Below are 23,756 nucleotides of genomic sequence, written 5' to 3'. Positions count from 1 at the left end.
TCATCGCAGGGTGGTTCACTTTACAGAGGACGATCTGGTGATGAACTATTTCAGGAGAGAGATTTTCATTGGGCAGTTATAGGAAACTTAGCCCGCGAAAGTATGGTCCATTCTGCATACGTCGAAAGCTGAAGAACCTATTAATTGGATCTTCTAGACAACGTCTAGATTTTCCCAATTTTCAACGTCGCCGACCGGTACCAGTTCCATGGAGATCCACCAGAAGCAGTTGCAGTTTCAGATCTACCCAGCACCAGGTCAGAGTCCAATTTCCATGAGGGTATTGAGAATATTCTTGACGTGCGATCAGTAGACACTAGGTGTGGGCAGTACCGCAGATTTCTTGTGCGTTAGCAAGGGTGACCTATGTTAGACGGTTCATGGATCAGCGAAGAAGAGTTCAGGCACTAGAGACCTGATTTGTTGCAGCGCATACAGGAGGCCTACTCGTCAGGAGTCGAGTTCCCAGTTGGGGGGAACTGATGTAGTCTCAGGACTCCATCTTATACTTAGTTTATGTTTTTTGTTGTTTCTGTGTTTTTCATCCAAAGCCATGTTTAGGCTTAGATTTTCAGTCGAGTCATGTACTAGTACTGCCAAGCAAAAAGGGTCCACCTAGGTGTGATAGAAAGCCTACCCAACTCCAAACCACCACATTTAATTGCTTGAGCCTTAGCCTTTATTCAATGCCCACGATCATCACTCATCTCTAGGAATAGAGGAGGATGTATGATAGTCTTGGAAATAGAATTGTTGAATATATGGAAGAAGGAAAGGAAGTTAGAAGAGTAAAAAAAAGATACAATATAAATCTGCAGAAATACGCAGAAATCTGCAGAAAACAGTATAGAGAAAACAAAGAAAAAAAATACTGTTCGTGAAATAGTAACCTGACCCGTTATTGTTCACGGAATATTTACCCGACCTGGTTACTATTCACGGAACAGTAGCTCGGCCTATAAAAAGAGAGGACAACATCTAAAAAAAAAAGAAAGAGAAGAAGAAACCCTAAAAAGATGAGTGTCGTCGTGGGCGAAGCCCTAAGAAACCTTTTTTCTTCCACTTTTATCATGCTTCTTGACCTATTTCTTCTTGGAGCCATCTTCTTGACCCCGTCATCCTTCATTTCGATATTTTGGTGGAGCGCGACCTGAAGATTCTCATTAGATTGGAGCGACCAAACTCGCAGAGGTAATTATTCGACTAGTTCTGCCACCATCTTTTGCCCATCCCTCGTTTCTTCGACCATCAATCATTATCTTCATCCATCATTATTACCATCGTTGCCATCTATCACATCCTTGGAACCCGAGACTACTGGCAGTATTTTTTTTTATTTTTCTGTTGTGGTTATTTTCAGTTTGCTGCACTAGTTATATTTCATTGATTAGACTTCATTAATAAGATATCTATCATGTTCTGTTTTGCGTTCATATACCTCTATGATGATCTTTTGGGATGAGTATTTGCTGAAGTATCTAATCAATCGCACCATAATTGATTATTATGAAATCAATCTACACCTGTAGTAATCGATTATAGGTTGCACTAAGAATCCAGTATATGACTCGGAATCTGATACGTCTACAGATTTTACTCTACGTTTGAGGTTATTTGTAACTACATCTTGTCCTCCTGAATGACCTCGAGGAGCCCATCTTTTATATGCAATCGTAGACGCACGGGATCTACCAGATTGTGCATCGTGGTTCCTATTCTATGTAGCATGTATAAACTAGAACTCACTAGTGAATCGAAGACCATCCTATAGTTGTCTCATAAACAGTGGTCTTATGTCCTCCACTCTCTCCTTGATAATGGTTTGGGTTGTCTTCACTGTCTGCTGCACCATATGAATCTTCGCAATGTCCATCAACATGAGGTCGATACAATGGGCAGCATATGAAATCCGAAAAATATGCAGCCACCGCTTTATCAAGATCTCCCTGAAAGTCTTATATTGTGGCCCATTATCAGTGATGACCTGCACAACATTGTCCTCTCCTACCTGATCAATCACCTCCATCAATCTGAGGATGTATGTGGCTTTGTGCACCTGATCGGAAGCATCAACCGACTTATAGAAGAAAGTCTTCGTATCAGAATGTTAAGAAGTTGATGCTCCACCTGGGAGGACCGATCCAACCATCATACATCATCGTTAGTTCATATATGGGCCACTTGCTCATGTATGAGGCATTCCACTTCTCTAGCTTCTCTTTATTGTTGTCAAGAAGCTCACCATAGATGTCTTTTGCTTCTAAAGGATCCACACTGGGATCGGTAGTCTGTATGGCAAAAATGAAAGATTTATAGTATATATTATCTGCCGCATTTGCAGGATGTGGCTGAAGTGAAACCAGGATCTAATAGCTCGCCACATATTCTCTTTCTTATCCTTCTTTAGTATTGTGTCAATCCTTTGCTGCTTCGAATTCTTGCTGGAAAGCATGTGGATCTAAATTCTGGATAGTGTCTTCTAGTGGAATCTTTCTTGAGAACTTTTTTTTTACTACCAAAAGCTCCTGATTTAGATGCAATATGGTCACTGCCTTTATTGATGGCCTTCCTAACTAAGGTCCTCCTGAACTCTGAATCTGCCTTGCTGCTTGCAGAATTGGAGCCCGACTCGTAGTGTGAGGGTCCAAATTGAGCCATGTGCCTAGCCACCACATCCTACTGCCACTGACCATCTAGGTTCGCCTGAATGGCACCAGCTAGGTATTGTTTTAACCTAGTTACCGTTCCTCCCTTAAACTCTATATTGCACTAGTTTGACTTTAGTGGTGCCGACCCTGGAGCATTTGCCCATGATCCCAACCAATGTCACACTTTGGGTCTTTTTTCTTTGATGGTTCCATTTCTGTAGGTTTATCAAATACGTCAGTTTATCGATTATTTAAAAATAGCAAATTTTTATTTGGTGCAACCTATAATCGATTACTACAGGTGTAGATTGATTTCATAATAATTAATTATGGTGATTGATTAGACACTTTAGCAAATACTTATCATTTCAAAGGAATATCATAGAGGTATGTGAACGCAAAACAGAACATGATAGATATCTTATTAATGAAGTCTAATTAATGAAATATAACTAGTGCAGCAAACTGAAAATAACCACAATAGAACAATAAAAAAATACTGCCAGTAAACTCGAGTTTCAAGAATCTGATAGATGGCAATAATGGTAATGGTGATGGGTGGAGATAATGATTAATGGACGAAGAAACGAGGGATGGGCAAAAGATGGTGATAGAACTAGTCAGATAATTACTTCTGCGAGTTTGGTCCCTCTAGTCCAATGAGAATCTTCAGGCCGCACTCCACCAACGTATCGGATGAAGGATGACGAGGTCAAGAAGGTAGCTCCAAGAAGAAATAGGTCACGAAGCAGGATGAAAGAGGAAGAAAAAGGGTCTCTCAGGGCTTCGCCCATGGTGGCACTCATCTTTCTAGGGTTTTTTCTTCTTTTTTTTGGCTGTTGTCCTCTCTTTTTATAGGCCGAGTTACTGTTTCGTAATAGTAACTAGGTCAGATTACTGTTCTGTGAATAGTAACGGGTTGGGTTACTGTTCACATGAACAGTGTTTTTTTCTGTGCTGTTTTCTGCAGATTTATGTTGCATATTTTTTTTTTCTTTTCTAACTTTCCTTCTTCCATACATTCAATATGCATAATTCTATTTTCAAGACTCATCCATTCTCCGTTTCTAGATATGAGTGATGGCCGTGGGCATTGAAGAAAGGCCAAGGCTCAAGCAATTATGGTGGTTTGGGGTTGGGTAGGACTTTCTATCATACCTAGGTGGACCTTTTTTGCTTGACAGTCTTAGTTCATGACTCGACTGAAAATCTAAGTCTAAACATGGCTTTGGATGAAAAACACAGAAACAACAAAAAACACAAACTGTCCAAGATAGAGCTTTGAGACTATATTATCATTACAATTAAAAAAATATTTTTTACTTTATAAAATACATCTAACTTATCTAATACATTTCATATTTTTGATATATTTATATATTTTAAAATTTAAAAATATGTTTAAATATCATAAATTTAGAAAAATATATTTTTTTATTTCAAAAAATACTTCTGAAATATGTAATACGTACTACTAATTTTTCATATTTTTTGTATTAATTATATATTTTTAATCATTTTTTAAATTAAAAAATAATTTTTAAATAAAAATATTTTAAAAATTAAAAGCTCAGATTCATGTAGAATTCTACCATGGATGCTACATATATTTTTTTAGGCCCTTGAGCATGCATAAAAGGCTACTTATTTGTCATTTTTTAAAAAATTTAAGCCTAGGTCATTTTGCATATGATTGCATTAAAACTTGATTAAATGGATACCAAATTTAACTGGAGAGTAGCTTGCATGCCCCTAAATAAGCTTCTGATTTTACTGTAACAACCTAAGGTCTCACCCAAAATGGCTAGCCGAAAGGTATTATTTGGGTTTTTGATCCTGTATAAATATCTAAGATCTATTCAGCGAATAACTGACGTGGGACTAAACACGCCCGTACGAGTCCTCACAATTTTTTTCCGTTTAAGCCCTGACGTCCTCGTCAGGCTAAGCATTCAAATCTATTCAAATCTAATCACAAGCACCATGATCGGGCCATGGTTAGCCTCAATGGATCCGTGCTGCAGTGTTTCTTAGTCTACATAGGTTATAAGCTGGTTCGCTCTGATACCATTTATAACAACCCAAGATCTCACCCAAAATGGCTAGCCCGAAGATATTATTTGGGTTCCTTGATCCCATATAAGTACCCTAAATCTATCCAGCGAATAACTGATATGGGACTAAAACACACGCCCGCACGGGTCCTCACATTTATAATCTTTTTTAATTTTTTATTTTTTAATACAAAAACATATTTTTTGATTTTAAAAATTATATATTTTTCGAAAATCAAAAAATTTTGTGGAATTATGTAGATCATCCGTAGATCTACATGTCATGAAATCGGGCCAAAATCAAAAATTTTGGCATGATATTCCCTTATTTTGCAAATCTCGAGGTGTTCAATGTAAAAAAAAAAAGGGACATGAGGTAGCGAAGAGGAAGCATACCTTATTTTGGGTTGGATCCTCTTTGAATCAACACGTTTTTGGCTGGGAGGTTTGAAAGAGAACATTGGGCTTTTTAAAGTCAAAAGAGGAGAGGGGGAGGCCCAGTTCGAAACCGGTCTGACTCTGTGCGAATTGGCGGGTTCGCACCGGTTCCATGCAGAACCAGCCGGTTTGGACGGAGTCTGTGCAGTACGGAACCATTTCGACTGGTTCCGGACGATTCAGATCGGGTTTCGAAAAAAAGAGGTGAACAGACTAGGTCCCTCGTCGGGTAGGCTTGGTACAGGCCAAATTGGGAGGTTCGGCCAGGTTTGGCAATCCTTGGATATAACCATGCATCTGTGTGATAATTGTCTAAATTGAAGCAAAGCTGCCTTAGGAAGTTGATGAGATAATGGCAGTGATTATGTCATAGTGGCTATGTGGCAGCCCTTTTGTTAGATGCTGATCCCTAATGAGTATTGCTCCTTATAATTGATCACTTGTGTGTTTAGAATCAGGTGATTACCTCCAAGGAAGTCCAGATTAACTGAATGCATGACTTGGTTACCTGTACTTAGGAAGTTGATGAGATAATGGCAGTGATTATGTCATAGTGGCTATGTGGCAGCCCTTTTGTTAGATGCTGATCCCTAATGAGTATTGCTCCTTATAATTGATCACTTGTGTGTTTAGAATCAGGTGATTACCTCCAAGGAAGTCCAGATTAACTGAATGCACGACTTGGTTACCTGTACTAACTAGTGAGGGTAGTTCCTACATCTCTCTCTATGTGGGACAGAACTCAAGTGGAAGAAACATTAAAGGCTCAACAGTCAGCCCTATGATTTCCATTACCTGATTCTTATAAGCTTTAATATTCCAAAATTATCAGGTCCCTTTGTTTCTACAGAAGTATCATGGCTTGATAAAATAAGTCCACATTGCACTTTGATGAAAACAAGATTTATATGGTTTGACTATATGTTTAGTTGTTTGGTAGTACCAACTGCTCTACATATTAACATTTGTCACACCTCTATCGTGTGAAGTTTAGTTACAAAAGGGAATACATCAATAGGATATGCATACATTTACCTTTCCTTTTGTTGCGCTATTGAAGCTTCATTCACAACAGAATATTGCTATGTTCTTTCATTAGGTGAAAATTTATGAAAATGAAAAGAACATCCTAACTTTGTCACCAACAAAAACTTTGGAAGGGGGTGTGGGAGGGAGGAAAGACCATCCACCAAAATAGATCATGTCTCAATCAAAGTAACGATTGCAAGGTTGTCCTGTTTAAGTAGAAGAGGCTACAGAGGTGGATCCTGGATTTTCCCTTTGGGGGTTGGCCAACATAATATAATAAGACTATATAATAATAAAAAAATAGAAATTAAAAAATTTTCATAAATACTATTAATATATAAACAAGGTCCGCCAAATCGGTACCGGAACCTGTACCAGTCGGCGCCCGATACGGTTTTGTATCTGTTCGGTGCCGAACCAAACCGCTAGGGCGTGCTGGTTCACGAACCTGCTTGCCCTAATTTTTTTTTGCAGTTCTCAAAAAAATTAATTCGTAAGCATTTTTCGAACTTTTTTTATAAATTTAAGTCTAATTTGATATTTTTTGATGTTTTCTTGATTCTTTTTGATGTTTTTAAAGTTTCTATGATTCGGTTTAACCTAAATGATGCACCTTATTGTTTTAAAATGATGCAAATTATAAAATGGACAACATAAAATTGCTGCAATTCAAGTAGTGACGTAAAAATATAAAATAATACAATTAGTTATATACATTTCAAATACAACATACATGTTAATATTTAAAATTGGGTCGAGTGGTGATAGCCCTCGTAGATATTCGGATCATAAGCATAGTCAGGAGACACATCAACCCATCCCTCTAATCAAGTGGTATTGTAGTCTTGTATGTTCATCCTATAACCACGCCGGTTTATAAATACTCTCGAATCTCTCGCTAAAGCTTTGGCTCCGAGAGGTATCCTCTGCCTGATTATACTGCTATGAAAAGGCCCAACCGAATCTGCCGATAGCAAAATCCAATTTGTGAGATGCTTCGGGCTACGTAGGATAGTTGCCATCCGAAGAAGTCTCAGACGCACCATATTTATATCCGTATTTGTATGGGTCATAGGCTGCTTGTAGCTGCGGATAATAGGATCCAGTATACGACTCAGAACCTGATATGTCTATGGATCTTACTCAATGTGCGAGGTCATCTGCAGTTGCATCATCTCCTAAATAACCTCGAGGAGTCCGTCTTCTATATGCAATCGTATCCTTGCGGGCTTTACCAGATTGTACACCGTGGTTTCTATTCCAGATTGTAAACTAGGACTTATTGGTATATCAAAGACCACCCTGCGGCTGTGTCTCATAAATAGTAGTCTCTTGTCCTCTACTCTCTCCATGGTCAGCCGATCTATGACCACTAGAACTATCATCGTTGTTGCTCTAGGACTCCCTCTGACACTCGCCATTGGGTTTGCAGGTGCCTTTTTTTTTCTTTTTTAGTCTACTGGGCAGCTGCCTTCTTATCCTTCATGCCTGTCTCTACCTGGCCATGTTGCGCTCTTGACCGAGTCAACCGAGTAGCATAGTAGCCTCGTTTGAGCATCTCTCAATCATATATCTAAGAGAATATCTCAAACAAGGAGTCATGTGGTGACTGGTTCCTTTGTGGCTATGGCCGATCAGCTGTAGGAATGCGTGGAATATTGCGCTCAGCCTATTACCCTGCATCGACCCTAGCCTCGCTGGCTACGAAGCTGGCCGGTCATGGAGGTGGTCATGACTCGTCAAGCTCCGACTCCTGCTGCTGGCCAACAAGCCATCCAATCATAGGATCATCCTCATCATCAACGCAAGCACTATGGATCGGATCTGTATACTTGAGCTCCACTTCTTTTTGAATGCACTTTAGCTTCAACCTCAGATTGTAGTGGATATATAGAAGGTCGTTGAGATGCTTCTGTGTCAAATGGTTCCTCTGCTTGCTGTAGATGAGGGCGAAGGTAGACCAGTTGCGCTCACAGCTACTTGAGGAGACCGTCTGGAAGAGGATCCAGATAGCTACCTGCTTAAGATTTCTCGCGGACAACCCAAAATGAATCAACAACACCTATTATGTAGCATTATTGCTACAGTGGCCGCACTATGGCAATAATGCTACAGTGCTACCTAACTCGATGTGAATCGGTTGGTATTGAATCGGTTGGTTCAGACCAGTTCCGGCCCGAAAAGGACCGGTTTCGGCCGGTCCCATTGTCGTTCTGGCCCGTATGGACCGAAACCATTTCCTATTAGCGAACCAATCCAGTTTTTTGGTACTGGCTAAATCAGGCGGTTTGGCTCGGTTCAGCAGACCTTGGTATAGAAGTTTATTAAGTTGCATCTGACATTCTTTCATATAACATAATTCACCAATCTCATCATCTTATAATCAATCATGAAAAATTGGGATAATCATTACTTTTAAATTCTAATAAGTTATTGAAACTTTAATGTATGAAAAATCCACATTATTATTTGTTTGTAGGCGCAATTAAAAGTAATACTTGAGGATTTCTCATTAAGAACACTCACATTCACTTATACAATGAAATTGTTAATAACTAGCTCATATCTGTGATTATTTGTCCAATAACTTGGTGCTTGTGCAATTTTTTCTTTCTAAATTTGTCCAATGACTCCAATATGTCCTCCCACTAGATGTCTTTGATTTAGAATTATATCAAACATCATTAGAAAATAAAAAAAATTTAGGCTAACTTGCACTTGCTTCATGACAGATTGGTAGTTGAGGCAAGCAATGGCTACACCATGTAGCATGAGTACACTATTATTGAATAGTTGAATTTCCTTTATCTCTATATATGATGGAATATGGAGTCAATTTCCTGTCTCTATCTCTCTTAGTCTCTTTTGCTCATGTGTCTACAGTCCAAGGGATTCAAGAAAATATTGTACAGATCTCTTTTCCTATTAAAATAGGCAACTGGTACGTAAAATCCTAGAAGATTTCTTACTGCTTTAGAGAAATAGGATTCTTCATAGTGTAAAGGAGCTATATCTATGAATGATGGATGCAAGATCATAAGGTCAAGAGGATTTAAAAGAGAATAGTGGCCACAAACTGTTATGATGGAGTTTAAAATTATTTTGACAGTTGACATAATGTAAAGGGCCTTACGAGGAAAGGAATCCTCATGGGGAAACTTTAGGAGTCCTGTGCCCCAGATGGAAGTGGAACTAAAATGACCTTGTATTGCAAGGGGGCACCTGAAGGCCAATGTGAGAGTTTTATGGGTAGGGGACCATCTGCTACGTGGGAGGGAGGCCTGAGCACCTCGCAGGCCTGTGAGGGTTGGAGGCACTGCCTATAGTTTTCCCTCTTTTCACTTATTTCTTGTAATCTAGTCTTACATATGTTACTTATGATGCTTTCTCACTATTAACTTTTAACCATGAAAACTAAATTAGTTGCAAGATTTCGTTTACTTTGTCAAACAATAGCTATATCAGCAATCATGCTCAAGAATTAGTCAATATTTTTCTACCAAAAAAAATTAATCAATATTCTATGGGGCATTTAATCTTGTATGAGACTTTTTTTTCATTTTTGGAGACTTATGAATCTACATATATGTACACTTTATTTGAAACATGGAAGGTTGATTCTCCAACGATCTTAATTATTTATACCTGTTCTCTCAAATCTAATAGGCACTGTGTACTAGACTTCAACCTGGTTTGGAGCAGAAAGTTGTCCTTCCCCAAGATTCGTATCTTCAGGTTTGCCTTGAAGCATGCTTTTCTTGTACCTTAATGTTCTCCATGGAAGATTCCTTTTGTTGCTTCTTCAGTTCTGTAAGATTGTCATAGTGGGACTTCTGTACAATTATTTTGATGGTCTGTAACATTGTCGTAGTGATACTTCTGTAGGATTATTTTGATGATCTTGCAAAGTATCTTAGAGTGGGACCACCATTGTATTTTGTCGTGAAGGACTTTAATTACAGGTACTAACAGGCATTTCTGTGTTTGGTATTGTTGCATTTTGAAGTACTGTTCTATGCCATGTAATGCGTATGTAGTTTGTACCCAAAATTCTGTTTATTATCAGTCTATCATAACAACACAGTCATGATGCCCTTCATGATAGACATCTGTAAATGATGTCTCACATCAGTTTAAAATTGTGAATAGAAAAACTATCCAATTTACAAAGTATCTCATCTTATTCAAAGAAAGACCCTAAATTGCTTATTTGATAACTTACGTTAGCAATATAATGACTTCTTCATCTAATTATTCAGGCTGTTTGACTAAACTTGATCTTTTCCAGCTTGGAGTCGAGGCACACAAACAAGATATGTTCCATCAGCCAATGTGATTCAAACTCTCTCTTGAATGAGGTAAAACATTAAAATAGCCAAATCTGGACACGTCTTTTGCTATGGATCTGCAGCATGCACCTGTTCCAAATATCTTGCCTTTCATGTTTATAGTTTTTATTAAAAAAGCCTAAATAAGAAGTACATTAACACTGACACTTAGCTGCTCCACTCACTGTAATGTGTAATCAGTATAATCAAGTCATTCTTCTTAGAGGACCTTCTTAATCCTTACTGGCTTACCTTACTGCATGTTTGTAAATATATATAATTCCTCTTTCAGATTGCAAAAGCATCATTGATACCTGAGTCAACTTACATTGCTAAGCCTGCTGCTTCATGGCTTGATGACTTTCTTATATGGCTATCCCCAGAAGCATTTAGTTGCTGCCGCAAGTTTGTGAACGGGAGTTACTGTCCCCCTGATGATCAGGTTGCAGAGCTTTTCATCTTGCTTTGTTTCTGAATTTTGATCTAGTCTCATTACATGTCCTAAAAGCATGGTCTGCCGTACCGGTCCGTACCGGCCCCCTTTATAAGTTATTTGAGCTAGAAGCGTTACTGTTGTTTCTTTTGCTTTTCAAATGATATTTCTGTTTGTGTCAAGGTGTTTGCTTTTGCAAAGCGGTCATGGGCAAAAGTAGTTATGTTGCATGCAGTTTGTTTTGAGTGCTAGAGTCACCACAGTAGAATTATATTTGTGTCAAATGGATATCATATGGGGATATAGCAAGGTAGGCCAAATCAGACCGAACTGCCCGGTTTGGCCTGTACCAAGCCGACTCGGTGGAGAACCAAGTCAGTTTGTCCATTAAAATTGGTTCTAGCTTCGAATCGGCTGGAACGGGTTCGGAAAAGGCCCGAACCGAACTGAACTAGTCGAAACCATTCAAAACCGGCCGGTTCCGTTCAAACTCGGTTTGAACCGGACTGTTCGCACCAATTCGACCCGGTTCAGTACCGGGCCCCCTCCCCCTTTCCTTCTTTTGTTAAAACAATTCAACCTTCCTAACATCATCTTCTCTGTTTCATTTAGCGTCTTAAGGCCTAAACGGCTCCCCCTTCCCCCAAATTTTCGAAATCACATCGATTCAACGCGATTGAAGGAAGATCCAAGCCTAAATAAGGTGTGCTTCTTCTCCTCTATCTCATTCCCTCTATTTTTTTGGCGAGGGGCTTTAAAAAATAGCTCAAAATTTGCACAAAAAGGAGTGATTATGCCAAAAAAAATTCAAATTTAGACCTAGGCCATTGTGCGCAGTCGCATCAAAACTTGAATAAATGGACACTAAATTTTGCTGGAGAGTAGCTTGCATGCCCATAAATATGCTTTTAGTTTTACAACATATCATCCATAGATCTACAACATATCATAAAATCAAGCCCAAATCAAAAAATTTGGCATGATCTCTCCTTATTTTGCAAATTTTGAGCTATTTTTTGGCGAATTGGCGCCCTTCAAAAAAATAGAGGAAATGAGATAGGAGAGAATAGTAAGCATACCTTATTTAGCCTTGGATTTTCTTCAATCGCGATGAATCGGTGTAATTTTGCAAATTAGGGTAAAGGGGGAGCCCTTTAGACTTAAAGTCTTTACCAAATGGAAAAGATGTTGGGGGCCCGGTTCCAAATCGGGTCGACTCGGTGCGAATCGGACAGTTCCCACTGAGTTTGAACTAAACTGGCTAGTTTCGAACGATTCCGGCCAGTTGCGGTTGGTTCCGCTAGTTTGGTCCGGTTCAGTCCAGTTTCGGTCGATTCGGAACCCGTTCCATCCGATTCAGAGCCGAAACCGAATTTAATATACGAACCAATCCGGTCCCCCCTGGGTTAGCTCGGTACAGGCAGAACCGGGTGGTTCGGTCCGGTTCGGCCTATCATGTCACCAGTACTTTAAATGTTTAAAATAAATAGAATATGTTATATGCAATGATAATTGCAATATTTCTACAAAGAATAGCATTGTTAATAATAGAAAGTTCTAGCAACTAGTGCTTAGTGCTTGCTACTTAGTACTTCTTTTTACTAGAAATAATTATAGCATAAATAACATATTTGTACTGCTCATAACTTTATATTTCTACCTGATCTGCTTGAAACCCACATCCAAACCAACCATTAGTTTTAACCTGCCTTATTTACATAGGCCTACAGAAGAGTGCCCACATATGTGGTTGTGTAAAAAAGCCACATATGTGGTCTCAATGCTAAGTTGGCCTCTATGCAACCAGATAATCCTAATCCTTACTACTTATGTGTCTAAAAAGTGCTAACAAACTGTCTTTTGGCCCATATGTACCCGATTACATATGGAACTACATATAGGGCATGTAGTATGGTCAAGGGACTGAATATGTATATGCGGGTGCATATGTGTTTTTGTGCACCTCATTCTAATGCATTGAGTGGTAGAAATATGATTTCTGAATCTAGAAACTGTTGATCTATTGCCTTATGGGGAATTCCGTTACTGTCTTCCTTTGGTTATTTGATAATAATGAAGTGAGAATTTTTCTCATTTGAGAAATAAAAATTAGCTTTAATGGAGTGCAGCCGCAGGGCGGTGGGCCAAAATGAGATGTTGTCAAATGTCCTTTTTATAGAGTGCAAGCTTTATTTTTGGCAGATCTGATTGCTGGATTTAAACTCTGATCCATTGCAATATGTTTGTTTACCTACTACACTAAGCTTTCTCTTGACTTATGGTGTGAATTTGTGCAACAAGAAGTGGTTTTGTACCAACTAGACATACATGTCCAACAATGCTTTTAGTAATAGAGTTTGCTATGAAATATATTTGTGTTACATTTAGGTATATAAAAAGATAAGGTCAATGTGGCTACTTTCCCAGTCTGGACCAAGATGGGTTGGATGCTTTGCAGCTGCATGAGTTTTTATGTATTAACCTGTACATGTCAGTCAAACCCATCCGTTGCTATCAGTTGCTTTTTGTATTCCAGCTCCAATTCATCAATGGATGGTATCAGCTAGCAAACCTTTGGTAAACTGCTTTTCAAATGTCGATTATCACATCTTCATCGTAAAGATGATTTTATATAGATGGGATATGGTTTGCCTGTATTATTTTTGCTTCTACGAAAGAGTAGTTTTATGTGTGTTTACTATTCAGGCTATATATTTCTTATTACGTATCTCAAGATTCTTATTTTTCTAAATTGATATTCATGTGTCTAAGAGTAACCTGTTCATAAACATTTTCTTGGTTTTTTTTTTTTTTTTTTTTTGCTTTGATACTTTTGATGGTGTTATTTAATAGTATGTTTACTGAAACTTTCATTTGTTTCTTTACTAGCCTCCTTGCTGTCAACCTGATGAAGGATCATGTGGCATGGGTGAAATTTGCAAAGATTGTACCACGGTATTTTATCTTCAGAGATCTAGCTCTTGTTCTATATTTGGTACACATAAGATTAAGGATGTATCCCTTTATAGAAATTGAACGGAATGCAATTAATATGCATTTACTCTGAATAAAAGGGTGTTTTTTTCCTTATCGCTCTGGTTTTTGGCTGCATCAACTACTATATGAATTTTATATAATTTTCGATTCTTTATTATTGCCTAATGATATATGAGTTGATAGTCAAGAAGTTTATGAAAATTTACTCAATGTTTTTTGTTTTAGTGCTTCCGTTATTCAGAATTACATAATGGCCGTCCGTCTACGGTACAGTTCAAGGAAAAGCTCCCATGGTTTCTCAATGCATTGCCATCCTCAGATTGTGCTAAGGGTGGCAAAGGAGCATACACCACTAGTTTGGATCTCACTGGTCTGTATCGTGTTCCTTGCCTTTATTTGTGACATACAATAGTGCAACAGTTAATGTTTATCCATCATAATCATAAATTAGCAACTTATTTCACATGGTTAGTATATGAATGTGTAGTTTCATTATAGTCTAACTTGACAATTTGTCCAATTCTTAGGTTACAAGAGTGGAATTATTCAAGCAGCATCATTTCGTACATACCATACTCCCCTTAATAAACAAGTAAAGAAGAAAAAACCTCTTATTTAATCTTATTATTGTGCCATTTTTAACATTTTTTGGTACAAATGCCATTTTTAATGTTATTCTGTAAAGTTGACATGATCTGCTTGGATTTGCCCTCAGAGTGACTATGTGAACTCAATGAGAGCTGCACGGGATTTCACTTCCAAAATTTCTGATTCCTTGAAGGTATGGTGGATTATATTATTTTCTTATATTATATTCTTATTACTGACATCTTCCTTATCCTTTTATAACCAACGGTTTCTTCATAGCATATCTTTTTTCATAGACTAGGACAAAAACAGATTTAAAATACTAAGAAATTTATGTGATTGGATGGATTCATCCTTACTATGATCTCAAAACAAAAATATAACAAAGATCAAGGATCAAATTTTGGTTTTGGCATCCAAATTTGTCGAGGACCTGCACCAAATCATTTGGGTGACCTTATTAAGAAAAATGTGTAATTGTAAACATATGTAGCTTGCATGCTCCTAAATACATTTAATTTTTACATTTTTTTATTTTTAAAAATTTATCATTTTTAATGCAAAAATATATATTAAATTATTTAAAATTATATATAATCTGAAAATTAAAAATTTTTATGTCAGCATGTACATCGTCTATAGATCTATAACATATAAAAAAATCAAACCCAAATTGAAAAATTTGGCATGATCTTTTATTTTGCAATTTTTGAGCTATTTTTTTAAGCTCCCCCTCAAAAAAAAGGAAGGAGATAGGAGAGAGGAAGCGCACTTTATTTGGCCTTGGCTCTTCTTTCTGATAGCTTGAATCGATGATGTTTGTGGATTTTTTAGAAAGGAGAAGCGATAGAAAGCCTTCTCATGCCTTCCCAATGGAATTACTGCCTTTTAAAGGCATCTTATGGCCACAGCCACAATCATGCCATAGTGGCCGCAATCATGCCATAGTAAGGCATGGTGGTAATAATGCCACAGTGGCAAGCCCATAGTCAACCCTGTTTGAAATTGGGTTGACTCGGTGCGAATAGACCAGTTCACACTAAGTCCGGATCGAACCGGCCGGTTCCGACCCGAAAAGGACCGGTTTCCAACCAATCCGGTTTCACTTCGGGTCGGTTCAATACTGTTTGAACCGGACGGTTCAACTCGGTTCGGCAGACCTTGTATAGAATAGTATGAGAATTCATGAAAAATATGTAAGATGAAAAACTAGTAGACATCATGCTAGACTATAATAAATTGATAATCTGAGACATCATGATGTGACTATAGATATAATAACTAATGTTGCCACTAATCTCGAGATGCCGACGTGGACCACTTCCATGGATCTGCGAGACAATAGGACAAGGTTAAAGAGATTGCTAGATTGTCTTTGTCCGGGCCCTCTGATGTTTATGTCAGAGAGGATTTTTGGTGGGAAATAAGAAGGAATTGAGATAATTGCAATAATGCCAGTATTAGAGATGCTCTAGCAAGATTGAGGGTTACCTTTTAGTGAGGGTCGTGTGGCCTATTTATAACAAGGATCTCGAATCTCCAGCAAATCATATCCCTACAAAATTGGGGTCATATTGTAACAACCTGTTGTTGTGGCATAACAACCCAGAGACGTGCTGCAACCGTCTAGCACATAACAGAATTACCAAGACCTCATGTGTATTTGGTTAAAAGGGTTAAGCTGTCCCTACTGCGAGAAGGTCCTGCTTGTCTTGGGTTGATTGTCTAGCTGTCGGGTCGAGCTAAGAGGCTTCAGCTCTTGAGGGAGGCTATTTTTGGTCTGCTTGTCCCATCTTCCAAGTCGGATGGAGGGTTCTAACCAAAATGCCTCAGAGAATCCTCAAATGTGCCTGGGTCACCATGTTGGTTATAAGCTGGATGAATCTGGTCGTACCACATCACTTGTCATTTATCTCCACATTATGGCCCGTCACTTTTGAGTCCATTGCATCTCTGCAAAAGAAGTAATTGCTTTGTCAAACTTTGCACCACTTTATGGAGGGCATTAACTTCTAGGCGGTGGTCCCTCGAAGGATGGATCCTGACTCTTGGTCTTCAAAGGAGATGTTGACTATCTAGAGTAAGGGGTGCGACACATCTTTTTTCTGGACAAATGGGCGACCGGCTGGATCAATCCCACTCATCCAAGGAGGAAGGTCTTTGCAAATCCGCTGTATATGGGGAGATTTAAAGCATCCTTTCTGTCACATTGAGAAGCTTTTGTGGAACCTGCTTCGTTGAATCATTCTTAATCAATTTTAGGTATCAATTTTGCAGCTTCTCCTTTTCTTCAAAGGAGGTTAACCCTTGTGCCGATCCTCCTTTCTCTTCTTGGTAGGATGGAGTCTCCATGGAAAAGACATCTTCAGCATCGCTTAGAGATGGTTCAATTGGCCTTTTGAGAAGCAAGGGAGAAGGTAGCTGAGGTAGATGCCAAACTAGGATTCCTCAAGAGTGGGTTAGCGGTTGAGAAGGATCAGACCAAGGTCCGCGGCCGGGATGGCTCGGTACCGAACCGGTACCAGTATAGATAGGCATGCCAATTTCGTATTGGCACACTCAATTTTTTTTAGTTTTCACGAATATTTAATTGGTAATCACTCTTTTTGAACTTTTTTAATAATTTTAAGTCTAATTTGATGTTTTTTGATGTTGCTATGATTTCAGTTTAACCTAGATGATGCATCTTATTGCTTTAAAATGATTCAAATCATAAAATAATTAGTGAGATGTTGCATTCTACAATGAACAATATAAAATATCCCTCAAATCAAGTAGTGGCGTAAAAATAAAAAAATAATATAATCAAGTACATACATTTAATGTGTAATATACATACTAATATCTAAAATTAGGTTGAGTGGCAATGCGTCTGGCAGATATCTGGATCATTAGTATAGTCAGGAGGCACATCAGCCCACCCCTGTAACTAAGCAGCATTGTAGTCTTGTATGTTCATCCCATAAGGAAAGCTGCTGGATTATAAGCACTTTCGAATCTCTTGCTGAAGCTCTAGCTCTAAGAGGTGTCCTCTGGCTGATAATATGGCTATGAAGGAGCCCATCTGAATATACCTGTAGCAAAATTCTTCTCATAAGATGCTCCGAGCTGCGTAGAATAGTATCCATCGAAATATGCATTAGACGCACCATATCCATATCCGTATCTGTGTGGATCGTAGGCTGCTTGTAGCTACGAATAATATGATCCAGTATACGACTCGAAACTTGATATGTCTATAAATTCTACTCCACGTGCGAGCACATCTATAGCTGTATCGTATCCTTCTGAATGACCTCGAGGAGCTCGTCTCCTATATGCAATCGTATCTTTGTAGGCTCTATCAGATCGTATATTATGGTCTCTATCTTGTGTATCATGAATAAACTGAGATACTAGTAAATCGAAGACCACCCTGCAGCTGTCTTAAAAATAGTGGTCTCCTGTCCACTCTCTTTATAGTCGACAAATCCATGACCACCAAAATTGTCATAGCTACTGCTCTTGGTATTTGAATCCAAGTTACTAAATCCTCATCAACACTCCATTGGGGTTACAGGTGCCTTTTATTTTTTGATGTGTTGGGTGTCAAATTGACTGAATAATCTCTCATCTCTGTGAGAATCTCATTAAATAGAAAAACCGTGCAGAGAAGTTAGCTATAGACAGCTGTACATTACAAGAAAATTAGCTATAATACATGGCAACTAGTTATAGATAGCTATACACAATAAATCTGCCAATTAGTTCTGCTAGCTAAATTAGAAAGACTAAGCTATACATAGTTAATAGAAATAACAAAGGAAATGAGTAGATTGTGGAAATAAAGGTAATTAGATTTGCTATGGAAACCATATGTAAATAGGATCCTGCAGATCCTATTAACATCCCCCCTCAAATTGATGCTGGGTGATCAAGAAGCATCAATTTGCCAACTAGAAACTTATGACGTTGACAAGTCATAGCCTTGGTAAACACATAAGCAATCTGAAAATCCGTGGTGATATGAGGAAGAGTGATAACACGTCGATCATAAGCCTCACGAATAGAGTGACAATCCACCTCAATATGCTTGGTGTGCTCGTGAAAGATAGGATTAGCCGCAATCTGAATTGCACTAGTGTTATTTGCATGAAGCGAAGTGGGCTCAAGTTGAGGGAATCCAATCTCAGCCAACAATCCACGAAGCTAAATAATCTCAGAACATGCAAAGGACATGGCTCGATACTCAGACTCCGTTGAAGACTTAGAAACACGGTCCTGTTTCTTACTCTTCCATGAAATGAGTGCATTGCCAAGAAACATTCACCAGCCCGTAACTGAGCAACGCGTATTTGAACAGCCAGCCCAATCAGCATCACTATATGCCCTCAACTGAATAGGTGAACCAGCAGGAAATAATAAGCCACGATCTGGAGTGCTTCTCAGATAGCAAATGATATGGCAGATGGCAACCAAATGAAGGTATCGAGGAGTCTGCATAAACTAACTTGTTAAACAGCGAAGGAAATATCAGACCGAGTTATGGTCAAATAGTTCAGACTTCCAACCAACTGTAGGTACAGTGAGGGATCAGAAAGAAGCTTGCCCTCCTCACGATGATACTTTACATTCACCTCCAAAGGTGTGTCAACAGAAGAAGCATCTTGAAGTCTAGTGAAAGCAATCAAATCTTGTGTATACTTATGTTGGTGCAAGAAAGTACCCGCAGGTCCAGACTTTAACTCAAGGCCCAAAAAATATTGAAGAGAACCAAGATCCTTCATGTGAAATGAAGCCTGTAAGTGTTGTTGAAGCTGCTGAATCAACACAGAATCTGTCCCTGTAATAACTATATCATCAACATAAACCAGAAGGAGAACAATTCCATTCTCAGTCTTGCGGAGAAACAAGGAAGAGTCATACTGACTTTGGACAAAGGAAAAACCAAGTAATGAGGAGCGAAACTTATCAAACCAAACACGAGGTGCCTGCTTCAAGCCATAGAGAGAGCGCTTCAGCTTGCACACATTAGAGGATGGTGTAGTGAATAAACCTAGCGGAGGTGTCATAAAAATCTCCTCCTTGAGATCACCATGCAGAAAAGCATTCTTAACATCCATTTGTCGTAGGGCCCAACCTTTAGAAGCAGCAATGGCAAGAACTGTCCGTATTGTAGTCATTTTAGCCACCAGAGCAAAAGTCTCATCATAATCTACTCCATATTCTTGTCTATTACCAAGAGCAACCAACCGAGTCTTATATCTTTCCACAGTCCCATCAGGACGTAGCTTCACTGAATACACCCATTTACAGCCAATGGATTTAACATCAGAAGGACATGGAACAATATCCCAAGTGTGATTCTCTTGTAGAGCTTGAAGCTCATCTTGCATGGCCTTCACCCAACATTCCTGCTTAATTGCCTGGGAATAACAAGTAGGAATCGTGATGGTAGACAGAGTCACACTGAGTAATGTATGTGAGAATCCATACCTATCTGGTGGATGGGAGGCTCTAGTGGACCTCCGAGGCGCAGGGACTCCCTGCGCCTCAGGTGGTGGATCAGTATCGGGAAGGGGCTGAGGTGGCCGACGTCTCTTGTACACAATATTTGGTTTGAAACGCTCAATAGAATGATATATATCATCAAAGCTAGGAAGCATGGCAAGATCAGAAGATGAGGCAACATTGGACTGAAAGAAATACTAATTGTCAAAGAAAACTACATTTCTAGAGACACGAAGTCGGTTAGTAGCAGCATCATAACACACAAAACCCTTTTGAGCAATACTATAACCCATAAAGGCACACTGAACCGACTGGGCAGCAAGTTTGTGACGTTCATTAGCAGGTAAGTGAACAAAGCAAACACATCCAAAAGTATGAAACTGATTGTAACCAGGAGACGATAATAAGAGGAATCAAAGTCCAAAATTTGAGAAGGCAGTCGATTAATCAAATAAACTGCAGTAGACAAAGCTTCTACCCAAAATTTAGGAGGAACAGAGGATTCAAGCAACAAGGTGCGAACAACATCCAACAGATGGCGATTCTTACGTTCAGCAACACATTTTGCTGAGGTATATAAGGACAAGATCGCTGAGAAATTATACCTTTTTGATGCAAGAACGCCTGAAAGTCATGAGACATATATTCTCTGCCTGAGTCAGACCTTAATACTTTAATACATGTTGAGAATTGAGTCTCAACATAAGCCACAAAGGTCTGAAAAATAGAAAATACTTCGGATTTGGAGCGGAGAAAATACACCCAAGTGAAACGACTATAATCATCAATGAACATCACAAAATATTTATATCCAGCATGAGATGTTATAGGAGTAATGCCCCAAACATCACAATGAATAATATCGAAGCATTTTTCAGCTCGACTACCATGATTAGGAAAAGATAGAATTTTGCTTTTTTCAAGTTTACAAGCAGTACAATCAAAAGACATGCTGTAAGAAGAGAGCTGATCTTTATTGCCCAAAAAACGATGCTTCACTAAATGAGACAAAACAAGAGAATTAGGATGGCCTAGGCGTTTATGCCAAACCTCACTCTGATTTGTTGCTGCAGTACAAGCCAAAGACAATAGACTTGGAAGAGTAAAATGCAGAGGAAACAATCTTCCAACTTTAGGCCCCTTCGCGATCATTTTCTCCGACACTTGATCCTGAACCTGACAACCATTTCGAGAAAAATGCACATCACAGTTGTTATCAACCAATTGACCAACTAAAATCAAACTAGTAGAGAGTCTAGGTGACACAAACACATTGCGGAAAGGTGAACTAAGATCTCTAATAGCAGTAATAGGAAGATTACTTCCATTAGCAATTTGAATGTGTTGTGTACCGTTATAGGACCGAACATTGTGCAGAAAATCAAAACAGCCAGTCATGTGATTTGATGCTCCAGAATCAACAAACCAAGGATGAGAAATTGTCTTACCGTTACCTTGAAGTCCCAATGCTGAAAAGGCTGAGATAATCATCTGTTGCACCATCTTTGGAGTAAGAACAACTTGGTTAGGACCTGCTGATGTATCTGCAGCAGATGTGATTCTTGCGGACTGATCCACAGAAGCAGAACTGACCGCAGCTTGAAAAGCATTGGCTCGGCGATTCTGAGGTCGCGTAGGACACTCCTTAATGATGTGTCCGGACTGCTTACAGTAAGTGCATAATTTCTTGTTGCAGTTGCGAGCAATATGGCTGAATTCCTTGCAGCAATAGCACTGGACCTTGTCCTTGCCCTTTCCCTTCCCTTGAGCAGCATATGCAACATTCACAAGTCGCAACATCTGAGGACAGCTTCTCTTGTGCCATAACAGCCTGGGTAAGTGTTCGTTGCTCCTCACAAAACAATTCACCAAGACACACATCCAAAGAGGGAACATGATCTCTGTTTAATAGCGCAGCCCTAGTAACTTCAATTTCTGGCCTAAGTTTCATCAAAAATTGATGACGTTTGCTGGTTGCATGAACCTCTTGAATAGCGGACAAGGCTTCTTTTGGCACCTTAGCATGAAAGATTCCGGAATACTCATTCCACAGATTAAGAAAACCAGAATAATACTCCTGAATGGAAAGATTACCTTGGCTATAATTTGCAATCTCCAACTCCAACTGAAACCGCCTTGCATTGTTGTCTTGGTTGTAAATGCGCCTTCAAATAATCTCGCATCTCCTTCGCGGTGCTAAAGGACCGCAGATTGTTCACCATATGCGGCTCAGTGGACCCCAAAATCCAAGAAATAATCCGAGCATCCTTGGTCTCCCATTGAGCAAATTCCTTAGCATCCGTTGGTGCTTTAGAAGAGCCATCAATATGATCCCAAAGCTCCCTGCCTTTGATAAACATCTTGAACTGAAACTCCCAAGCAGAGTAGTTCTTCCCAGTGAAACGAACACAAAAGGCTTCTGTAGACATTATGACCAAAAGAAAGAACACCAGAAAAAGAACTCCAAGAAAGCTAGAAACCAGAAAACTAGAGAACTTTACCAAGAATTCAGAATCTAGAAAACATAAGGCTCTACCGAGACTCAGAAATATAGAACACCAAGAGCCCTTTGGACTAAAACTAGAGAAAACCGAAAGAAGAAAGCGTTAATGACCAAATTCATAACATAGGCTCTGATACCATGTCAAATTGACTGAATAATCTCTCATCTCTATGAGAATCTCATTAAATAGAAAAACCGTGCAGAGAAGTTAGCTATAGACACCTGTACATTACAAGGAAATTAGCTATAATACATGGCAACTAGTTATAGATAGCTATACACAATAAATCTGCCAATTAGTTCTGCTAGCTAAATTAGGAAGACTAAGCTATACATAGTTAATAGAAATAATAAAGGAAATGAGTAGATTGTGGAAATAAAGGTAATTAGATTTGCTATGGAAACCATATGTAAATAGGATCCTGCAGATCCTATTAACATTAGGCAGCTGCCTTTTAACCCTTCGTGTCCTCTGCTATGCTGGATGTATGTCGCCCTCCTGACCGAGTCGACCGGACAGTGCAATGGCCTCGTCTAAGCATCTCCCGATCATATCTTTGAGAGGTTGTCTCGGACAAGGAGTCATGTGGTGATCGGCTATCTTGTAGTTGTGGCTGATCAACTAGAAGAACGCGTGAAATATTGCACTCACATCCACTTGAAGAGATCGTCTGGGACAGGATTCGGATACCAAGCCGCTTAAGATTTTTTGCGGACATCCCAAAATGAATTCATCATTCAGCTAAAATATTGAAAAAAATAAGATATAAGATAGTACCATACTACCATATTAGTAACCTTCTAATGTCAGGTAATGTCCTCCTGGTGTATAACATATCTAGATTCATATCCCAAAATGATTTCTTACGACAACTGTTGAGACTCTAAATCTATCGTTGTTCTTTCTAAATATTTAGATTTATGAAAAAGAACTGTGTTGTACTATGTTAATAATAGAAGATATCGAGATACTAGTTAACTTACACATGTCACTTAAGTTGACTTACCTCTTCTAAACATAGAGCTACAACTTTTGGATCAGGCTTTATGTTGTAAATGATATTACACAGAGCGGCCAGAAGTTCGTCATCCATATCGATTCTAGCTGTGTTGTACTAGAACTGATGGTTTAGATAGTATGCTACACAGAGTTCGTTATTGTTTTAGTAAAATTATACAAGTACAGGAACAATCTAATTTTCAATGTTCTTTTTACCTTCTAGATACAAGTTTCTACCCATCTGGTCG

The 23,756-nt window shown here is 38.8% G+C and overlaps 1 protein-coding gene across 2 annotated transcripts in view; it reads left to right on the top strand.

Annotated features, from left to right (window-relative positions):
* Positions 1-23,756, top strand: part of LOC103716598 (uncharacterized) — a 281,358-nt gene that overhangs the window by 218,347 nt on the left and 39,255 nt on the right. For both annotated transcript variants that reach the window (XM_089923826.1, XM_089923827.1), the window contains 8 exons: positions 9,836-9,904; positions 10,055-10,131; positions 10,458-10,527; positions 10,790-10,939; positions 13,820-13,885; positions 14,153-14,297; positions 14,455-14,519; positions 14,643-14,708. In XM_089923826.1, coding sequence (XP_089779952.1) covers positions 9,836-9,904; positions 10,055-10,131; positions 10,458-10,527; positions 10,790-10,939; positions 13,820-13,885; positions 14,153-14,297; positions 14,455-14,519; positions 14,643-14,708 — 708 coding nt within the window. The remainder of the gene's footprint in view (positions 1-9,835; positions 9,905-10,054; positions 10,132-10,457; positions 10,528-10,789; positions 10,940-13,819; positions 13,886-14,152; positions 14,298-14,454; positions 14,520-14,642; positions 14,709-23,756) is intronic.

The sequence above is a fragment of the Phoenix dactylifera genome, chromosome 6 (genome assembly GCF_051530095.1).
Source record: "Phoenix dactylifera cultivar Ajwa chromosome 6, Ajwa_hap1_PhDact_Kaust_v1.1, whole genome shotgun sequence".
NCBI classification, from domain to species: Eukaryota; Viridiplantae; Streptophyta; class Magnoliopsida; order Arecales; family Arecaceae; genus Phoenix; species Phoenix dactylifera.
Note: the sequence above shows the minus strand (reverse complement) of the source record. Positions and strands in the feature narration are given on the sequence as shown.